Source organism: Halyomorpha halys, unplaced genomic scaffold (assembly GCF_000696795.3).
Source record: "Halyomorpha halys isolate HHAL.00 unplaced genomic scaffold, Hhal_1.1 Scaffold14.1, whole genome shotgun sequence".
NCBI lineage: Eukaryota > Metazoa > Arthropoda > Insecta > Hemiptera > Pentatomidae > Halyomorpha > Halyomorpha halys.
Genome location: NW_027115673.1, coordinates 601,167 through 624,368, shown reverse-complemented (window position 1 = coordinate 624,368; position 23,202 = coordinate 601,167). Strand labels below are relative to the sequence as shown.

The 23,202-nt window shown below is 28.3% G+C and overlaps 3 protein-coding genes across 3 annotated transcripts in view; 1 reads left to right on the top strand and 2 right to left on the bottom strand.

Moving 5' to 3' along the window:
* Positions 1 to 7,421, bottom strand: part of LOC106679753 (probable phospholipid-transporting ATPase IIB) — a gene marked incomplete in the record, with an annotated part of 30,679 nt that extends 23,258 nt beyond the window's left edge. Inside the window, 7 exon segments of the mRNA XM_067052693.1 lie at positions 1,560 to 1,739; positions 3,118 to 3,360; positions 3,929 to 4,096; positions 5,047 to 5,160; positions 6,273 to 6,420; positions 6,954 to 7,090; positions 7,241 to 7,421. Of these exon segments, the coding sequence (XP_066908794.1) occupies positions 1,560 to 1,739; positions 3,118 to 3,360; positions 3,929 to 4,096; positions 5,047 to 5,160; positions 6,273 to 6,420; positions 6,954 to 7,090; positions 7,241 to 7,306 (1,056 nt within the window).
* A 7,405-nt stretch (positions 7,422 to 14,826) lies between these two features.
* Positions 14,827 to 15,261, top strand: LOC106679664 (histone-lysine N-methyltransferase SETMAR-like). Its single transcript, XM_014418948.1, has one exon. The coding sequence runs from the start codon at positions 14,827 to 14,829 to the stop codon at positions 15,259 to 15,261; it is 435 nt and encodes a 144-aa protein (XP_014274434.1).
* Positions 15,262 to 17,396: 2,135 nt separating this feature from the next.
* melt (melted) overlaps positions 17,397 to 23,202 on the bottom strand; it is a 24,240-nt gene continuing 18,434 nt past the window's right edge. Inside the window, exons 14-18 of the mRNA XM_067052689.1 lie at positions 22,323 to 22,458; positions 22,047 to 22,186; positions 21,765 to 21,893; positions 20,234 to 20,494; positions 17,397 to 17,780 (exon numbers count right to left, since the gene is read on the bottom strand). Of these exons, the coding sequence (XP_066908790.1) occupies positions 17,538 to 17,780; positions 20,234 to 20,494; positions 21,765 to 21,893; positions 22,047 to 22,186; positions 22,323 to 22,458 (909 nt within the window). The 3' untranslated portion in view covers positions 17,397 to 17,537. The remainder of the gene's footprint in view (positions 17,781 to 20,233; positions 20,495 to 21,764; positions 21,894 to 22,046; positions 22,187 to 22,322; positions 22,459 to 23,202) is intronic.

Sequence of the window (23,202 nt, the reverse complement as noted above, 5' to 3'; positions counted from 1 at the left end):
TTTTTAATATCAAAAGATTAATATACTATCCAAAAAAAAATATACAGAAATTATTGCTATCAATTCTATACATTAAATGAAAATCCACGAATGAATCCAGAATCGTATTGAAACTGTATGAAAAATAATTTTATGGTTACAATCTCCTAAACATTCGATGATCTGATCACTTCATTTCAGCTGAAAATAATAAATATTAACTTAAATACAGGTTGAAAAAAAAAATTCTCATTATGTTTGCTACCCAGCAATGAGTCACTTAATTTTATAATTAATATATTACTTTTTTTTTATTCACAGAACGGCCTTTCAAGACCACGCGAATATCCTTACTTTTACCTTCTCACTTTTTCTCTTCTTCTCTCCCAGTATTTTTTTCATCACTTCGGCGTGCCTTTCCTTCCTCTCTTCCAACCATGCAGTACCCTTTCATTTTTCTTTATATACCGCAAGAACATTTATTTCATTCAATTTTTTTCTGTACTGTTCTCTATCTAGAGAACAGATTCTCTATCTGTTATTTTAAATTTCTTTGTTTCCTCTCGCATTTGCTTCACATATCCTCCTACACTATAATATTACTTTATTATACATAATAAACTATTTTTGCTCAGTTTAATGCATTTTTGTACTTGTATGCACGCTCACTACTGGGTTATTTTGTTCTCACTCACTCTTGACGACTGCTCTGCCCGAGTCAGTAAGTTTCTCAGTCTATTTAATATTTTTCTTTTTTCTTCCCAATCCCTCACATCTCTTCTCTCTTGTTCATTCCTTATTAACCTTTTTGGACATTCAATATTTATTTAAGCTTATTACTTTTTACTCATCTGTAGTACTATGGATCTTTTATCCATTGAAACATATATTCCGTTTCCTTTCTTACATATTGTCGCATCATATACATAATTTTCTTTCATATATTTCATTATGTTAATTAAATTGTCTTCACTATTTACATATCTTAAATCATTTTACTTCTTTATTTACATGACATTTATTTACATAACTTTTTTAATAATTCTTACCTGTACAATATTATATTTTATCTTCTATTAATATAAACTATTATTTACTTAATTTATTGTTGTGTATATTTCCAACTTTGCTAGTTATTATTATTCTCTGAATTCAGTTTGTTATCTCGTTTTCTTTTTCAGCCCTGAAATTCAGGTTAAAATATCAGCACAAATAAATAATTTTTACTTATTTGTGTATCTTTACAGACTGCACCTCCGACCATCTTCTTAGGTAAGTGAAATTTGTTTGATGCACACACTGGATTTTTTTAAAGTTTATATTAATAAAAATACAATGTTATTCTAGTTTTTATATTTACTCTTAGTATCTATAGAGGAAGCCAAAAAAAAAAAAAAAGAGTCTTCTATAGTCTAACTTAACTCTAAAATCAATTCAGAAGATACCGTTTTAATTAAATTAGGAGTAATGTACCAGTAAATATACTGAAATAAAATAAATTTAGTAAATGAGAGTTTCTTTTTTTTTTATACTGAAAATTAACGTTATTAGATATAAAATAAAAATAATAATTGTAATACCTTAGTGAGTTGATTGATTTCAACATCTAGAAGTCCAGTTTTAGATCTAGGCTGAGAGTTATTCATTACACTCCTAGTTTCCCTTCCAGTATAGACGACAGCTCCGAGAGCAGAACCGGAAGCCAGAACAGTGTTAGCCCACAGTGTATTGTCAATAGCAAGCCCTTCAATGTCATCATTCTTTAAAGGAAGAAAAAAATTAAGACTGCATCATATTTGGGTTAATGACATTATATGATAATTTTGAATCACAAAGGAACAGTTTATGGAAATAATTTTTATAATAAATTCGAATCATCAAAATAATTGATATGGATCGTCCCCCCTCTATTCAGAAAGGCTTTCAACTCCCACCAATCCATAACTACACATCTTTCACTCCTGTATTAACTAAAGTTTAATTCCCTAGGTCTAATTGTTGTTATGTTTATAAATTATTTTGATATTAATTATCAGCTTTGTTTTCCTTCATTATGAATAAAGTAGTACATGTGAGCAGTGAGTGTGAGTGTCACGTTACTATAACAATCATTAATCTTTGTAAAAAGATTGCAGGACTTTTTTTAAAAAAGAGAAGCAGAATAATACACCTCTTTTTTTCATTTACTAAATTCCTAGTTCAAGGTTCTATCCAATTTTTCTGAAGTAAAAATTTAAAAATTTATGACAAGTGTTAAAAATTAATGACAGGTCTTGACTATCATCATGGTATGACCTTTGATTTCATGTGATGAATGAAAAATGAATGCATGGATTTTTTTGGTTTATTAGATTTTGGGTACTAGGCATCATGAGAGAAAATACCTCAAATTTTAAGGTGAGGAAGGGTACACACACTCAAGTATTATAAATAGTTAAAATTAAAAATCTGTACCGCGACAACCGGTTAAGGGTGCGGTACTTTGTAAGGAAGTACTGTTACTAGACCAACGGTTGGGCAATGAGGTGATTTGCTCAGAATCAAGCTCAACTGCCAGATTTTTACCTAATCAAGGATAACCAATTTATGAGGCTGGGTGGACCCCAGGTGGCTCCAGAACCCACAGGTTTGACTAACGGCTCCAGTGTAACAGAAAACAATTTTCTGCCCAGCCTGAGTTCTTGGAGTTAGTAGCATCGTGCTTTACCACAGTGCCACCGCACTCCCCATTAAAAATAGTATAATACTGAAATTTTTTAAAAATTGAATTACATCAATCATGTTTACTATTTGTGAACATGATCATTTTCAAACACTGGTGGGGTTTAAGAGGAGTCGTGATACACGAATCTACCTCACCATCGCCCATATCAATTCATTGGTCAACTAGGATGTAACAACTTAAAAAAAAAGTAATAGTGAAGCTTTTAAATCTTTTTTTCAGAAAATATTTTTTCTTGAATATTAGAAATCTATAAGGAGATTGATAAAAACTTGTTACTCATTCGGAAAAGTGTATATAAATCGCAATGTATCATATTTCAATTAATTTATTGTTATTATTTTAATGCATGTTAAATTAATGTTACTCCAAATTGACAATTTGTTTAATTCACCTAAATAATAAAATATAAATACCTTCCTAAATGTGCCGATAAAAGAATGAATATCTCTTTGAGGCTTTTCCGCAAATATTTCAGCATGGATCTCAAACAATTTGTTTTCAGAATCAAGTTTTTGAGTATGAGGAATGGCCAATCGTAACTTCCAGTCAGTTTCTCCATCAAGTTGATCCGTCCGAATGAAACAAGTGCCTGATTTTTCTGTAGTTCTCACTAGGACTAAATCAGCAGGCACCCTTTGATCTTTCTCAATAAAAACCTGAAATCAAACTAGATACTTAAATAGGTTCAACTAAAGTTTTTAAAAATGAAATAAAATGTTTTATCTTCAACTATTGGATTGTTTAATGTTATCAGAAATAAATTGGTGAGGATAGGCAAACATCATAATCATAACTATTAAAAATGGCACAAATGGCGGTTCGGAACGTTGTGGGTTCGATTCCCACCTGGAGCAGTTAAAATTCATTTTTCTGCAGTCCTGAAGAATGAATCTTGACCACCTTGGTTAGTACGTGGCAACAACTCAGGGTGCAAAAAGGACCACCAGGCCCACTTGCCGGACTTGTTCCCCCACCAAATACCAGTACCAGAACCAGTACACAACAGACTCAAACATCATTTCAGTTATCATTAATTCTTTTCTAAAATTTTCTTTTTTTTTCTTTATTATGGTATTTGACTTTCCAATCTTTGTATGTAAAAATTAATAGAATCAACAATAACAAACATAAATTAAAATTATAATGAAACTAAGATTATCAGAAAATCATTTGATAAATGAATAGAAGAACTAATATGTAGAAGATGAAAAATTAGCTACTCACCAAGTCACCAACACGAAGTTTTGAAGAAGGTATACTTTCAACAAATACGATACCATCTTTTCCACGGCTCAGTCTTGAATACCTTTGGGAATTGACTTCTTTATCTCTCTGGTGACGTCGTAAGTCATCGATCGCTTCTCGGATGATTGTTACAGTTAAGACAAAACCCTAAAATGATCACTTAGTTTATATTATGTAACAATAAACAAATCATATCTTGTTACAAAAAACTAAAATGAAGGTTACGAGAAACTGTATGGCTGATCAACAAAATATAATAGTATGCTTACAACGATCCTAGGGGCAGCTGAAAAGAATTTTGTAGTTAACAGAGAAATCTAAGGTTGAGGTTATAGTGGAGTGGTCGAAACAGCAGGAGAGTAGGGAGAAAGCAGCATCAAGTGTGGTCGGTGCAAAGAGAACAACAATTTTGAACCAGATGTAATAGTTGATTGGGCTTGGAATTGTTTGGTTCATATGGTGAACAAGTGGTGACTAGTTAAGTTTTTTAAATATTTTCTACTACTTTATTATAAATAATAAAGTTTTTTAATTCATCCCTCATGTTAATTTTTACCTATTTATAGATTCATCCTATTAACTTGATATTGTGCTGAAAACAATCATTGGATTCATTAATTTCATTTTCTTAAGGAAAGATCAGACTAATTTTTGAAATAAAAACAATATAGTGCAATACACATATAAAATAAGCTATATGCCGAAAAATTCAGGCCATGCTATTGTTTCTTCAAGCATTCCCTAGTTAGACATCATTAATTATAAAATGGATAAACATGATCTATGAAAATAAAAATAATCTACTATTCTGAACAGTTATGTAAAAAGCACTACTTTAAGTTGGTATATTTTTCAACACAACCACACTAAAGATTTATCTACACTCCAACTCCTTGATCTCCAAACGTATCTTTTCTCGACAATTTTTAATTTTTTTTTTTTTTGCCCCCATGCTATCCACACCTTTCCACTATAAACATAGCTAGCTTAAAAGTTATATGTGTTTGAAAAATTACAGATCCATATTCCTTTTACATAACTCAACTAAACTAATTAAAATATGTCTTAAGTGTTTCATAATTTAATTTAATACTTACAAGTGGTCCCCAATATGTATAAAGATAACCAAGCCGTAAATCAGGAAGAAACTGACTACATGCCATAACTAAGAAATAAAGATTTAGAAAAAACCTAAACTGTTGAAATAAAACCTGAAAAAAAAATAATGAAAATTTCATAATTGTAAAAATTCAAAGTCTCATGAGAAAATTAAGTAAAAAACAGAATAATAAAAATCCCAATTTAAAAGATGTAAAAAAATATAATGAACAGGGGTCAATTATGTAATAAGAAAATCAAGCTGACCTCCAGATCAAAACTATAATTTATAATGAGGGTTAAATCTAAAGTATATATATAATTATTAAGATACATTCCCAAAATCCAATAGAGAGCAAAATAATTATGATTCTTTAAAATAAATAATACAACAGATATAAAAATTATACATATAAAGTCATTCCAAATTTTGAATTAGTTAAAATGGAAATAAGTCTATAACCGCCTCATCATATATAATATAAATTATATCAAAATGAAAATGGGCTATCAATATATAAAAATACATTACTTAATTTATGATTAAATTATGTGTTTAAACTTAGAAATTTTAGTCATAAGAAGTTGAACAATATTAAGAAAAATGAAAAAAAAAATTTTTTATTCTTTAAAATTTAAATTAATGATGATTCAGATGTAAGGTATTTATCCAGCTCTGTTAAATATAAAAGTAGTGTATCAGAAAAAAATGAAACCAGGTAAGTCTTAAACAGTTGATATAGAGTTATTTTACTATTTGAATTTTGGGTGAATTTAATGTACAACAATTAATTGTTAGTTTTTCCTACTTAATATATCAGTTATTGTTACATTACTTCCTATTTCCAAAAAAATCCTGAAAATTATGAAAATTTAATTTTTACGATATTTTTTGCATTTCTTAGATAAATTAGGATTTGACAGTTACTTGATTACACACTATCACAGATGATACTAAACTATATTTCAGAAAAATTAACTTTCTGTCAAATATATTTTTAAAATTACAATAATAGAAAACAACTTTACACACACACACACAAATTGATAATATAAATGAAAAATGCAATTAGCAGATTGCACCAGAGAAGTAATTTCTTTAATTACCTGTTTCTATTTCTATATAAAATATCAAATATGATGAAATAAGAATAGATTTCTAAGGCCTAATACAGGTAAAATAGTATTAGAAGTGTTGAATAAGTAAAAAAATATATTAACTTACTAAAGGGAGGAATGTGATAATGTTGTATTTTTGATTACGAATGACATTAGGGGGATATTTTTCTGCGCAGGGCCTTCCAATTGTAATAGTTCTTGATCTGAGTTCTTTTTCCATGCAACAACATGATTTCCATAACCAATGACAGCATCTGTCAAAAAAATAAATCATGAATAATCTTAACTGTAAGGCAAAATTTTTTTGGTTAATCTTCATTAAACGCCATTGAATGGTATATAATGATAAAGAGAAAAGATTTCTATTTATGTGGAGAAGAATAAATAATGCAAGTTCAGGTCTGAAAATAGAACTTTGTATACATAAATAATGAGGGTATTGTGTATATCATGACACCAATAAAAGATTTGACATTTCTTCAGTGGGAAGTAAGTGAATGTAATTAATAATAACAATAAGTGCAAAAAATTAATAACACAAGAAAGTAAAGGAGGAAATTATTGATTCTTAACCTTTATGTACCTCAAGAAAGATCCTTGATGGGGTCTTTTATTAATAAGAGGTATGTCTTCTTTGGCTAAAGTGGTTGATGAGGATGATAATTCTACCAAACAAAGTGAAGAAGACGTCATTGCAATATTGAAAATTTTACGGAAATATTCTACACAATACAGAGACGACGCATTGTGTCATAATGACTACGGCCATATTGCTTTTAGGACTTACCCACAGCTCAGAAGGTAGCAACATTTTTTGAAAAATCCCATTCTTCTCTTGACAGATCGGCGTATTTCGGCGTCTGAAGAGTTAAGTAAAAAGTCGTTTTCATCGAAATTCTCGCTGTCCGACATATCATCCCCGCCCTAAGCAAGAGATAAGGAAATATGTTCCAGCACAGTAGATTTACAAAACCATCAGTCTATGATATACTGATGCGACTATCTCATTATAGATCAATATAAACACATATTAAAATCAGGCTCATTAAGAACAGTTTAAAGGTCAAACCTCACCCGATTTAGGTTATGGAGTTGCATTCCATTAGAAGGCAAAATCTTGTTTACGTTTTGGAGCACCATCTAGGGGATATTTACAGAGCTAGAGAGGAGCCACTTCAAGTCTCTCCTTTTTTTATTTTTACACTAAGAAGTGAAACAAAAGGATTGCCCAACTATGATCCCCCATAAAAGATTGATAAGCAAAATAAACTCAGATTCAAAGGAGGGATACCACAGCACCTACAACACCTATCTCAATGAAATTCGTTGAAGCATATCAAAAATGGTATGCAATAAAATTTTTATTATAAAAAAAGTTTACTTAATCATAAATCACTTCATGGGGTATTTCATTCAGCATGTTAACAATCATGAAAGACTATTTATTCTTTCAATACCTTAATGATAAACCCTTAATCTTCCAATTTTGTCATGTATTTTTTATAATGGTATAAATAATTAATTTTTAGTTTTATAGATGCGAAGTAAATAACACTTGTTGTATATTTTATAGATCATTAATAACAAATAAAATGGTATTTCAGAATCTTGTATTCTTCAGAAAAAAAATATTACTATGCAAATTGCTTTTTTGAAACTTACCTCATCCAATTCCTTCTTTATACCCACCTATTGTTTTCCTTATTAGAGTAGAATATTTTCTAATGGTTGATGAAATAAAAGAAGCTTATAATATTTTCAGATTTAAATTAGCACAGGTTTTTTTTTTTTTTATTTTTTTAAAAATAAAACATTAGGATTTAGAAATCAGTAATGAATTATAGTAAAAGGACAATGATGAAACTTAGCTGTTTTGTTCTTAAAAATAATATAGTCAAAAATTTTGTTGTAAAAATGTAAAATTTTTATTTCAGTCATACCATTTTTGTTTTTTGCTGGTTGTTATAATCATAAAAATAAAGTATTATATGAAATCCTAAAACAGTTTTGAATTTATAGCATTTTGCAACAAAACCTACATATTTTACTTTAATAGATTTATAATTTTCTTTTATCTTCATTTTTTATTTTTCATTTAATTGGTACTTCTTTTTATTTTAAGATAAGAATAACAAAAATTGTTTTTATCAAATTTGGTTAGTTATAAACTAAGTTTAATACAGTTGTATGATTTATTTCATAGTGATTATTCCTTAATGTAAAACACATTAAATAAAATATCAATTTCACAAGTTCAATATAAATAATAAAGAGAATTAAAAAAAAAAAGTGTTAATATATATTTTCTCAAAATTTATACTTAACAATTAAAAAAACAAACAATTATTTGATATTTTAGAAAAAACATTATTATTAGTGAATAAAATAACAACATAAGTTTGGTAACATTAAGAATATAAGCATTCAATTATAAGTAATCAGAATAAAATCACATATTTCCAAGATAAGAATGAAACAATTTTATTTAATTTCTTGAACAGGAAAAAGTGATATATAATTCATTTAGTAACAACTTGTAAGATTACTTCAACAGAAATGTAATCAATGTTTCTGGTTTTTTCTTCTCTTTATATTCAAAGATAAGGAATGATGTCATCAAGATATGAATCACACCACAAGCAATGAATAATCCTGTTAGGAAATTAGACTGTTCTTTAAATAACTACACATATGTTGCATCTATCATACAATTTATGTGCAAAGATATTTGACACATATTCGAATAATTGAAAGGCTTGTAACAAGAGTATGATAAGCCACGTGATGAAAATTTTTGAAATGAGGAGTTTAAAAAAATTTTATAATTCTTTCATATTATATTCTTTTTATGGTTTATATTCCATAATATTATATGTAAGCATGTTTGAATTATGATTTTAAATTAATGAAAACAATAAATATATTTATAGAAAAACAAAGGTGCATTTTGTTTCTATATAAATATATTCACAAAATTCTAATGTTTTCAAAATTGTGTCTTGTAACATTTTTTCCCCAAATCATTCAGTTTTAAAAAAGAACATCAGTTTCAATAAAATTAACTACATTCATTTTTCTCCGCACTATTTTAAAACTTATATAACTTAAAAAAAAAAAAAACTTCATAAACAAACAAAAAATTATCACTCATTATACTCACCATTCAGAATATTTTAATTTTATTTATTTTTATTATTGATTTTTCAAAATAGTTTTCTATAGCACATTTGTACAAAGCCATTGCTCTCCATTAAGAAACAAATATACTATCCAATAAAATTTACACAAAAACAATATTAAAGGTATGGAATTAATTAAAGTAACAAAAAACTTTGAAATATATGAGTGGTATCTACATAATTAAATTAGGTTATAACAAATAATAATTATGACCATGTTTTGTGCATTAGTGCCTAGTACCTACCATCTTAACATATAAATGTTTATATTTTTTGGGGGAAAATCGTATAATTGGAAAGCCAAGCTCTTCATGTAATATACTTTTTCTTATATATCCAAGAGAACAGTTAAGACAAATATACAATATAAAAAAATGGAGTGTTGATTATCTCATCTACGTTTATGTTTAGTGTGTATGGCTCAAATGCATTAAAATAAAAAATTATTTTTTTAATGGATACAATATGGCTAAGTATGATTATTGATAGCTATGTTTTATAATTGATTATAATAATAAATATGTTTTGAAGTCTATAAATATAAAAAAAAATTGAAATATCTTCTCCTTTTTCTACCTCTAGGTTGCTACAAGACATGGAGGTTTAGGCTTGGTCCATTTTCTGTAATTGCTGACATTATTCACCATATTCCTCATTTCTGTCAGGAGCAGTCTCTTACTCTATCAAGCAGGTGGCATATTCAATACACATCTGCTAAGGTCGGCCTCACGGGTGCTTTCCTGCTGGTCTGGCGATGTTCTATTGTATCTCAAACTGGCAAGACCCCGAGGTTCTCTTGATACTTTCTATCAATGATCTAGGACTGTCGAACTCTCTGGTCCATAGAGCTAAACTGGTAGCAATACTGTTTAAATAGAAACTTTGTCTGCTTATTTCCTTCATTCCTATGATTTTGGAATTTAATGTAGAGGGTGTATTTGGGAGTATACTCAATTCACTTGTTTTCACTCTATTAAGTACTCCATGATGTACTTTCCCATCTAAGCAAATTATTGTTTCCAGGTACTAATAGAAATTCATAGATAAGAGATGTATCCCGCAAGAGGTTAACACTGTCTTCTCATAATCCTTTCCAACAAGCATAGTTTTGCTTTTCTCAGCATTAATACTCATACCTTTCAACTAAAGCTTCTCACTCTATTAGACTATTACCAAAAAGATAAAATAAAAAAAAAAATTAAGCATTTTGCTCACACTGAAAGAGGTATTTATAAAGAATATGTCAATGTTGATTAAAAATTATATGGCACTAGACAGAAATTAGATAAACATAAAGGATAAGATTTTTTAGTACATTGAGGGTCGATTTTGAAGGCTTTCAAAGTTACACTTATAAACTTTTACCAATGACAAAACCTATTAATTATCTATCAATAACTTTAAAGAGGATCAAGCCAAATTCTAGCCGTTTCCCCAAACAAATTACTATCTGATAATTAAATGCTTGATAGCAGTTGCTTAAATTTCAAATTCTATGTAACAATTAAAAAAAAAAAAAAAAAAAACCTAATTTTTCAAGAACTTTTTGATATGAGTTCATTGATACTTTTTAAAATTTAAACACAGTTGATAGCAAATATAATACCTAAAGATAAAAAGTCATATAAAAATGATCATTAGTGTTAACAAAAACTATAAATCATTAAAAAAGGTAAGGAATAATATACAAATATTAATAAATTTAAAGCTCTTTATTAAACAATAAAAAACATTGTAAAACATACACAAAATTTACAACAATTTATATATTATTAACAATAAGTATTTACATAAATAAATAATAACCAACAGAGTTGTACATAATAAAAAATTAATCTGCGTAAGAATAAGGGAAGATTTATTATTAAGGCAGTGATTATACTTAAAAGCTTTAGAATAACTAATTTATCAGTTAACCAAAATTTTAACACAATAATATAGTAAAATAAATTTTTCGTAATAATTAAAAATTACACAAAAGGTATTTTTATAATTTCTTAAGAAAACCTATAACTTAAAATAAAAGTTATTTTCTAATGACATATATGTATACAGATACAAGGAAGAAAAAATTAATTATCAAAAGATTATTATTAAAAAAAACCTTTTTAATGCTTCGTTCTTTTTTAGGAACTAATTATTTTTTTTTTTTTTTATTTATGAATTAATTAATATTTATTTTTAACCACAATTAATTATGTAAAATCATATTTCATCTAGTTTAAAATGAGAATATATAACTAAACTGCAATAAAATTGAAAAATAATTCTTAGGCTATTGTATATCAATTGATCAAGGTACAACAAAAGGCCTGTTTTCATGCTGATAGTTATTGCAACAGTTGCGATAAGGCTGTAACTGCCATGACATAAACTCTATGACATTTAGTGTCATGAAAAACTGTCGCACTATCTGGTTTTTTGGTAATTGACAGTACCTATTCCAGATCGGTGAACTGCAACACCTCACAAACCTTAAGTATGTTAACATTTATTATAAATTTCATTAAATTAGTATTTATAAATTTTCTAAAGCCTTTTATTAGTTTATTTTAAATTGCATAAATCACTGAAATTAGGTTTCTAGATGACCATTACTTAGTTGAACTGTCAGCGTGGAAAAAGGTCTCAAGGGCAGGTTGTTAGATTAGAAGTTAATGTCTTAGATTTACTAATTTCATGCACTGAACGCTTTATGCCTACAAGTATATTAATGGTTCCCATTTTCTTCAGGCTTCAAGAAAGAAAATTTTATTCCAAAGCTGACCCAATACCAAAGCCATATAAGTTCTATGGTTATACCAAAGGTAGATAGATAGGTTAGATTTAACCTGAGTTAACCTGAATGCTAATATTTTCTGCCTTTGAATATACAAATTCTTAAAAACAGCAGTTTGAAATAAACATATGATTGGAATAATTACTTCTAGAATGAGAACAGTCTATTGCAATTGGAAAAGTTATAATGAGTATCACACAATTTATAAAAAAACAATTTCAGACATGCTTTTATGTTAATATGATGATGATATGTAAGAATAGTTATATGAAAAATAAGAGAATTCTTTGAAGTTTGGAAGAATTTTGAAGAGTTAGGAAAGAAAAAATATTAAATTTCAAATTTAGTACTTTTTTTATAGCTCGTAATTAGAGCCACCTGTTTAACAAAAATTTCTATAGAATTATTAATTCATAACAAAAAATGAACAGAGCTTTTGATATTAATAAGGAACTGATATACAAATGATATTATTCTTGTTAGAATTTTCAGAATGAAATTTATTTTTTATTTCAGTTATATCTATATTTTTAGTTTTAATTACAGTTCTAATTTGGTCATAAGATATATATTTATTTATTTAATATTGACTAAAATATTAATTAGTTTGATTCTAAATATGTATGATAGTAATCAGGATTAAAAAATACATCTGATGATTTTTCAATCATGGTTTTAAAGCTTATATACATAAAGCCATAAATTAGAAAATATCCATTTTTTTAGTACCTCATTAGAATAAATAAAACAAAGAACTTCCATACATTACTTAGAACTTAACATTTACACATGTATATTACACATTATACAAAAAATTATTGCAATCATCTCAAAATAAAATGAATACATTTTATGTTTTCATAAATTTAAAAAGTATTTACTAAACATAAATAAATTTACTGATAATGTAAATGAATCAAGCCCATGATTAATGAATTGAACAATGGGAATGATGTGGACAGTTTAGAAATTAAGTACATAGAAGAAAAATATATATACATACAATTTTCATTCTGATTATAAAAACGTAAAACTTATTAAAAAAAAGTAAAACATAATTAAATATAAATTCCTCTACATTTGATAGTTTTCCTAAAACAATCTTTGGGAAATCAATGGTTTATAATGAAATGGTAACAAAAAGCTAATGATACTTAAGAAAATTTTTTAAAATTAAATAACCATTGAAAAACACTTTTACACTAACAATTACTTTTTTCATTTACAACAAAGAAATCTCGAGTTTGTAACTTAAACATACTTGAGCTATTTAAAACTTTATACAAAAATATATCTATAAAAAACTGTTAAACATAGTACATAAAATAATAATTTGTAAGTATTATGATAAAATATAATATTTTTTAGGAAATAATCAGTATACACAAGGCAAAGTGGAAAGACATAAATATTGGTTCATACCAAATTACCGAGACAATCAAAATCTTTTCATTGATTCCATTATTAAAATACATAAACTATCGACAGATAATTATCAGTAATAATAAATAAAAAATTGAATATTTTAGTTTTTGTAGAACAAAACACTTTTTTTTCAATCAATCAACGATCAGTAAACAACTGAAGTAAGACCGTTTTAATGTGCATGTGCTAATTGTAGGAGGAAAGACAATGACCACTGTAATATTTTGAACTCAATATTAATGATTGCTTCTGGCGAGTTTCGTTATTGGAACTAATCTGAGTAGTAAGATAAAAGAAGTTCTATAAATAAGAATTAGATTTAAAATGTTTAACTTATTATAATAAAAAATCATGATGAATTTCTTAAAGTAAAAAGAAGAAATGCAATATGGAACTGGCTTTTAAATTAAAAGAATCAGTACTCACTATAAAAAAATTAACTTTTACATCTCAAATAATTTTCATCTTCATTTGTTATAATCTAAAGGTGCCTCTAAATGTTTGTCAAACTTCGGCACATTCGCGCATGCGCAAGCTTATAGATGAGTTATTTGGATTGGCTGGAATAAGTTGACTTAAATATTGTTTAATTTGAGTTGAGTATAGGTTTTTGGGCACAAATCAAAGGGAAATTGTGTTGCATCCTCACGTTCAGTTTGCATTGCTTTAGATATCTGTGCTCTCTGTGTTTTAATTGAGTAAAGAATTTCTTCAACCTTCAGATTTAATAATTAACTCCATTTAAAGATCGTATGTTTTGAAATTTATATCGATTTGGAGTATATACTTTGTTTTAAATCTTGTCAATTAACTTTAGCAGTTTATTTTTTATTTAACAAAGCACAAATATGCACGAGGGTGGTTTGAAAAGTCTCGGAATCACCACTAGATGTCAGTGCTAGAGCTATGAGGTTTCCGCGCAATAATCACACATCCTTTGTGAGTGAACATGTGGCGTGAGTGGTAGTGACGACTCTTTGTTGTTGTTATGCGTAGTGATTAAGCACTTTGTAAAGAAAGGTATGAAAGCAAAGGAAATTCATGCCAAACTTCAGAATACACTGGGGGACTCTGCTCCTTCATATTCAAATCCACGCCAAGTGGACCAGCGAGTTTAAATTTAGTCGGGAGAGCTTAGATGATAACCCGCGTAGTAGACGGCCAAAAAGTGCTATGACCTCCATAATTTATCGCAAAAGTGCATAAATAGGTTATGGAGGATCGTCGACTGAAGGTGCGTGAGAAGTGCAAAGGCAATACGTTCGGCCAGAAAGGTCATGGCCTCAGTTTTCTGGGATGCAAAAGGTATTCTGCTGATAGATTATCTTCCTACTGGCCAAACAATTACGGGGCAATACTACACAAACCTCCTAGACCAACTACAGGAAAAGATATGTGAAAAAAGGCCTGGTTTGGCAAGGAAAAAAGTCATCTTTCATCAGGACAACGCCCGCCTGCACACAAGTGCTATTGCTATGGCAAAACTTTATGAACTGAGTTATGAATTGTTGCCAAATCCACCTTATTCACCTGATTTAGTATCATCAAACTTTCATCTCTTCCCCGAGCTGAAAATTTTCCAAGGTGGACAGAGACTTCCTCCAACGGAAGAACTGACAGCCAAATTGAAGAGGTATTTTGTAGGCCAGAAGAAATCTCATTTTCGAGATGGAATCAAGGCATTGGAACATCGCTGGACCAAATTAGTCTAGAGGGAGACTAGGCTGAAAAATAAAAGCAGTTCCCGTGAGGTAAGAAACTTCTTTCTAGTACATTCTGAGAACTTTTCAAACCACTCTCGTATTTATATAAGATATTGCATGACTAGGTAATTAAATTAACAAGCTGATAAAAATTCTAGAACAAAGGTTGAATTTATAGGATGAGTACTATTTCTATGAATTCATAAGATCAGTACTATTTCTATGAATTTTTATCATTTACAACGTATATTTATTTATTATATTTATATACCTTTCCTTTCATTTAGCCTATCTTTATTTTCTTCCTTTTTATAATGAAAATTGAGAGGAATAACCGAAAAAAAGTCCAAAGAACATACAAGCATAAGGATACCGACATTAGTTGCGTCCTCTGCTTACCAAGCATTTGAACATGTCTTGGATTTGCAATAAGTGACAAATTTTTAGATCCAGTATAACATGATTAAAAAAGAATTAACACAGGGACAAATACATGTAATGAATTAACGATTGGTGTGACAATGAACAACATATTCAAAAAGACTATAGATACTTAAAATAAACTGATAATTATCTTACTTTCTTAAAATATAACTACAGTTTCTGCAGAAATATATACAGATGGTATTTTTTTTTTTTTTTAGTTAATAGGTCATAACCTTTAATTATAGTTCAAAATTTCATGTAAATAAAGCTTAATTACATTAAAGTATTAACATAAATGAAAAAAAAATGATTAGTTACATATTAAATATATAAAAGGAAGCAGGAAAAAAAATCATGTTAAATTTTTACATTAGCATTTCACTAATAGATAAAAAGTTAAACATTTGCAGTTACAAAAGTTAGATCAGAAACCTTTAATGTCTGTCACAAAAAACTTTCTATAGTTTTTTTTTTTTTACATATTAAAAATGAAGTACATTTGTATATGACAAAAAAATATCAAAGCTTCTTAATCCAAAATCAATAAATCACTTTTTATGAATTTACATATCACATGTGTAAGCGATTCTCCCAAAATTGAGCATTGGAATTTCATGATTGCTGTTTTAGCAGAAAATTCTATTCATTGGATTATGCATATAATTTCTTTATGGACTGTTAAAATAATAATGACATAAGAATGAGAAAAAACTATGTCCATAATATAATAGCATATTGCATGTATTTAAGAGATTTTTTTTTTTTTACCTAAAAGGCTTTAAAACTGGTACAAACATCATCTTACAAAATCCATTTCCATTATTTTCACTGTTGAAAGTAAAAGGCACGATTTTGGACAGGGCAAAGGAATGATTTTGTAGTTTGTGAACATTTAAAATAATGATGTTCAGCGATTATTATGTTAAATCGATCTGGTCAAAAAATGTTGATGTGAAATGCACCAGAGACATTTGACAAAAAATGCCTATTTTCGGGAAAATCACTCCTGTATATAATTATAACATGTTTTTATGAAATACAGATGTAAATATTTTGTATGTAAAAGATCTCCTATTAAATATATAATTTGAACGACCATTTCCAGTTGCATGGCATCTCTTTGTATAATTTTTTTCTTTTAACAATAATAAAATTCCTACAGCCCTAAAAATTTACCTATTCCTAACATGCACAACATACTTACCTTTCAGTACTTTTTAGGGAACCTCCAGATTAAATAAAAGGAGGCTCATACTATTAGATACTATGGATTTATAACTATGATAAGGAAGAAGCAATCATTAGAAAATATATATATATATAACAAGTCATTAAAAATAAATTTTTAGTTTTTTTATTGTTTTTTTTTTTAATAAAAAAATAAAAAATTCAGTATGGCAACCATTTATAAAATATTTACAAATATATTTTAATACAAGATATATTAGTTTTATATAAAAATATGAATATTTACAAAAGCATTGTTCATTTCAACAGCTATTCCCTTAAAATTAAGGAAGAAAATATCATTCTAAAAGGTTGATGTTGAATTCATAATTCATCAAAAGTAATTATACTTAAAAATTCTTCAAAGGTACAGTCTTAAATTTTTAGAATATAATAATTGTACTTTAAGGATAAAAATATATTTTAAATTTTATATGAGCTGGTAAATATAATCTTATCCCATAAATTTAAACTAATGAGCGGTTTGGAAGAAACATTCTTTTTTTTATTTTTGAAAACATATAAGCCTTTGAATCACTACTGTTCAGGAAAGATTTTAGACTAGTCATAATTGGTTCAAGAAAAATAAAAGCGGTAAATTAAACTAGGCTGCATACCCCTAAGTGAAAGTTTCAGACTGGAGTTCGAACCAGGCTTGAACTCCGGTTGGGCACTTCTCGAGATTGAGAATGTGCGACCACAACTGAGAGGCATTGCACCCATTCCTCAGCATTTTTACCACCTTTTGGTTTCAATATGAGGGAGTGGTCTCCAGTGAAGATTTCAAATGCTTTAGGGATATTTCTAGCTCCTCGTGAAACTTTGACACTTCTTATCTGGTGGACGTCAATAGGGCGCCCTTCTTTGTCATCCTTCTAGAGAAGAATAGATAGATCGAACATAAGTTACAATAAATTATAACATAACTATAAAAATGTAAAAAAAAATTCAATATTAAATTTTTAAAAATCTTTTGATCATAAATTCTCATACTGTTTTCCAAGCAGCCCTGATGAAGGCTTAAAATAATGGCCAAAACGTCTCAAACGTTTTTCATTGACCTTACTCCAATCATCTTCTCTTCATCTATAAATATCGACAATCAACTATCTTTTCATTATTAAAATAAAAAGGAGGGGTATATTATTACAAATTAAATCTAATGATTTATTTTTATTTAGCAATTAACAGGTGATATTTTTAAGAATCAGATTTGTTTAAATTTTTTATATTATTATTAACTGAAAAAAAACTTAAGGCCTGAAGGCATTCAAGTTTCAATAAAAAATGGTAAATTAACAGTTTGACCATCAAAAGATCATTTTCAAATATAACTTTAAATTTTTCAAATTCTTAAAAAACATCAAACATTTTATGTAAAAGATGTTTTAGTATATTATAAGCAGTCAAGCTGTTATTAAATACTATGAATTATATAAACGAATGTTTATTATGTAAATTAATAATTTATTATATCAGTGACAAAGAATAAAAAAGTGTTCTTCAGAAAATACCGTTTTCTAATTATAAACACTTTTTTAATTTTGCTCGATTTAATTATCTTAAGCCTCTTCTTTCTGAATTTTTTTTTTCTTTCCAATTTTAGCTATTTTTTAAATATTGCTCTCTTTAATTATCTTATTCTCTTTCTGTTATAAGAAACTGTTTCAAAAGTGATATTGAACCATCACTAAATTGGGGTTTTAGTGGGGAGGGTTAGATGGGAAGGATTTCCTTTAAATATTTTTTGCGTTTTGAACTCCACTTGTATTGTACATTGACCAATATAATCACTATAAGTGTCTGTTTTAAAGGTAAGATAGGACTTCCAAGGCGTGAAGGATAGGGAGGTTCACACCGTTTTACAATTTTAGCCACTTTTTAATGTTGCTCGATTTAACTATCTTAAGTCCCCGCTTCCCATTTCAAGTAAATGTTTCAAAATTGATTTAATGCCCTTTTCCAACTTTGGCCACCTTTTTAATGTTGCTTGATTTAACTAATAAATTGAATATAAATAATAATCGTAACAAATAACTAAACTCTCGTCTTTCTGTTTTAAATATATGTTTCAAAGATGATATAGGATTGTTGCTTAGCGGGACGTGCCGGCTGGGAAGGATTGCCTTCTATTATTTTTGGTGTTGAATATAGTTTGGCATTAATAAAAAATAAAAATAAATAAACTGGAAATTGGCCATAAACCATACTAGATGGAACAATTTCATAACTTATTTCCCTTAATAAAATACCTAATGTACATCACTCAAACAAGCTTTGAAAGTAACTGAAGAAATAACACAACAGGCGGGCTGAAAAGTTCATAGGCTGACACATACATGGCACTACTAGTATTAAATCCATATGATTTTTAGTTAGCCCTAACCTTCAAAAGATACACGTATAAATTTGACAGCTGTTGGACTATTAGTTTGTGAAATATAGCATTTTGAGTGAAGCAACTTTTGCTAGTTTGAAAAAAAAAATGGATAAAAAGGAATTTCATCTGTGTTAATAAAGCATTGCAAAAAAAAAAAAAAATACTGTTGAAGCCAAGGCTTGGCTTGATAAACATTATTCGGACTCTGGACCAGAAAAATCAACCATTGAAAAGTGGTTTGCTAAGTTTAAACGAGACGAAATGAGTACTGAGGATGATGCACGCAGTGGACACCTGCCAAAGAGGCTGTTACTAACGAAAACATCAAAAATGTCCACAAAATAATTTTGGATGACCTGATTGGATTGGATGGATGACCTGATTGGATTGGATGGATGACCAAAACTGAGGCATATTTTCAAAAAAATTGTATGACCGCTATAATCATTGAATCACCCTCAAAGGAAACTATATTGAATAATAAAATCAAATTTTATGAAAAAAGAGTTGTTTTCTACGTTAGCCTATGAACTGTTTAGCCCAACTGTTAACAAAGTAAGAAATGAAAGAGGTTAAAATATTTTTGTAGTAAATACACAGAATTTCACTCACATGGGATATAATTGTTGTGGAAAAGTACTAATTGAATTAATGTGTGCTCTTGACTACATCCCATTTTAATTCATCTATTTTTAAAAATAATTTAATAGCTTTATTTTTAATTTAATTCTATTTTTTTTTTAAACAGTTCCAATAAAAAATCCAATTATTTTTTCAATAATTTAACCTTGAATATAGTTTGACTTAAACAATTCCTGGTGTTAGTGAGTTAATGATGTAACTTCAAAATAAAGGGAATGCCTGTATATAGGGTTATTACAAAATATAACAACTAATGGCCACAATTTAAATATGTAACAGCCAGATCAAAAATAAAATTATACTTACAGTTCCTTTGTATTCCAATCTCGCACCAGATAGAGTAAAGTATCTCGTCCTCCATCTCCTAAACATTCGCCATCTCCCTCTTTTTTCTTTCAGCTGGCCTTCTATAACAGGTTCTGAGTGATGTAAAAATCCTATCGCTCGCTCTGGGTGGTTACAAAGGAAGCAACCCCAAGTACCTCCCCTAGCGTCTTCATTGGCTGAGTATTCAAAGACATCACAAAAACCCGCAGACCTCAGCTCGTTCAAAACAGCTTCTTGATCCTAATAATTATGGAATTAGTGAAAAATTAAATTATGACAAAAATTATAAGCTAGTGCTGAACATTGATATATAAAATAAATTTTATAAATAAAATTGCAGTTTAATTTAAAAATTTATGTATCTTTTTAACTTCCTTCTATATGTTAAAATTGTTATTTACTTTAAAAATCTTAATTGTAATATCAATGATTGTATATTAATCAAAAATTATAATTAAGTAGGTATATAAGTAATTATATAACCAATAGAAATATGTAGATAAAAGATAATTTATAGAAAAAACAATTTCAAGTAGAAAGAACAAAGAAAAAAAGTTTGCCAAGCACATAGGTTCCTCATTGTTCTTGTCTTATTTTTTTTATACTCTCTAATTTCCTTCTATAAAAAATATATTTTCTGGCAATTATCCTTTTCTGGAACTATATAATCAAGATAATTTTCAATATTTCAAAATTAATGATTTGTCATTAATTTTGAAATATTTGCGTATTGCATGGATAAGTGAAAGTAATTGTTCCATTTAAAAAAGGAAGATACAAACGAAAATTAATATAATACAAGCATATGCTTATATAATAAGCATCATTAGCGACCTTGTGGCCAATACATATGAAACGGTCTCTAGCTTTCGTTGTGGTGTAAAGCAGATGAGAGAAGAGTATTTTTTTTTTTTTCAGAGAGATTGCTTTTTTTTCCTCTCTTGATATTGAAGTTATGATGCACCCCTAACTTCAAGAAGTGGTTCCCTGGCAAGGGACGGAAGGATGGGAGAGACAAGAATGCTGAGGGAAACGATGCCAAAAATTATAACATTAACCTAATCTACCTATATTTGATTTAGCAATGCAATGAACTTAAACTTGGGGGAGCGGGATAGGTCAGTGAGTAAGGAGCTGTACTATTAACTTCCAGGACCCTGATTTGAAATAGGCTGTGGCAAATAATTATTTATTCTATTACTGTAGCTGAGAGTCAAAATCTGGCAGATTTATTTACATCCTTTTTAAGTTTGAACATTTATCTATTTTTCTACATAATCGCCATTTTAGGGGCATCTTTGAACACACCCTGACAAATTTTTTGGAAGACTATATTAAGTTTTGTTTTATTTAAACAAACTACAGGAACTAATTGTATGGCTATACTTTTGAAAAATCGATAATGACAAAATGATGCTACTGATCAGGAACATGAGTATTTCAATACTAAAATTTAGACATATTTTAGAATCATAAAAATAAAATTTCAGATTATATTCATGGATCTTACCTTAGCACATGGAAATGCAGAAGTTACAAGAGTCACAAAAGGTTTATTTTCACATTTCAAAATGTCCCAGCAATACTTTAAAGCAGTAACTGCAGAATGTCGAGAACTAAGAGCACTTTGTGACTTTGCCTGCAAAATAATACAATATTATAAATGATTAAGTGACATGAAATGGCAGATTTGTTATAAGCAAGAGAAGAATAAATAATATAATTTGAAAAATACTCCAAAATAATTAAACTATACATATATATATATATATATATATTTTAATATTATTACCTGTAAAGCCAGAAACATGAAATGAATCCAGACCCTAGGATTGCGACTCCTCATGGTAAAAAGAGTTCTTGAATAAAGACAGTGTTCACCACGACCATCACAGCCGAACTGCAATTTGGCCATCTTCTTGGCTTTTCTTTCTATAAAAAGTCATAAAGGTTTATAAAATGAATATTTATGCATCTAATTTAAGAATACATCAGTAAATTATAAATAAATCTTCTTACACTTTTATAAACTTGACAAATCTAATAAGAACATAGCACAAACATATACCTTCAATAGTGCATTTTGCCGGGAGCGGTATACGGACTGAGACCTTCTCCATGTATGACTTAATTTTATCGAGATGCTTTTCACAAAAATGTTGAACCGTGTCTCTCATTGGATAAGGTTCAAAAACACTGATTCTCTGCAAAAAAATTATAAATATAAAATCCATTCTGAATAAGGCCAGGGTTTGATCAATAAATAAAGCAAAATACTACTGTTATTTCAAACTTTCACACATTAAATTAACTTTCTTTATAACTAAATTTTCAGTTCACTTACAGTATTTTGACTGGAAAATGTCAATGAATTTTTTCCAAAAGCCCAATAATAATAAAATAGGGTTATACAGTTTGCCATTACAGCTCTAAATGTATCATCTAAATAAAAAACCAATTTCACCACTCAATAGCTAAAGAATAAAAGAAAATGGGGCACTCAACAATATTAGTTTTTTTGACATAGCTTCAGTACAGTTTAACTTTAATTTTTGACATGGTTTAAGTACCATTTCTCCCCCAAGTTTTAATAGACAACTCCAGTAAAGACCCAATATTTTATTTATAAAAACAATAGTTTGAAGAGGCCACAGTGAATTTAAATCAGGGTCAACTTAAAATTACAGAACACATGTTGGCTGGTACACCTCAAAATCCCAAGTCGAGATAGAAACACTTTATTCAAAAAAGCAGTGGGGCCCAACTGCATTCGATTGCTATACACTCAACATACTAAAAGTTAGACAATTGTATTTTAATTTTACATTATAAAGGCATAGAGATTGACTGTTAAAATAGATAATAGTATTACAGGATATTTTTTTATTATTGTCCTAGGACAATTAAATAACTAGTTATTTAATATTTTAATTTTTTTTGTCATCCTT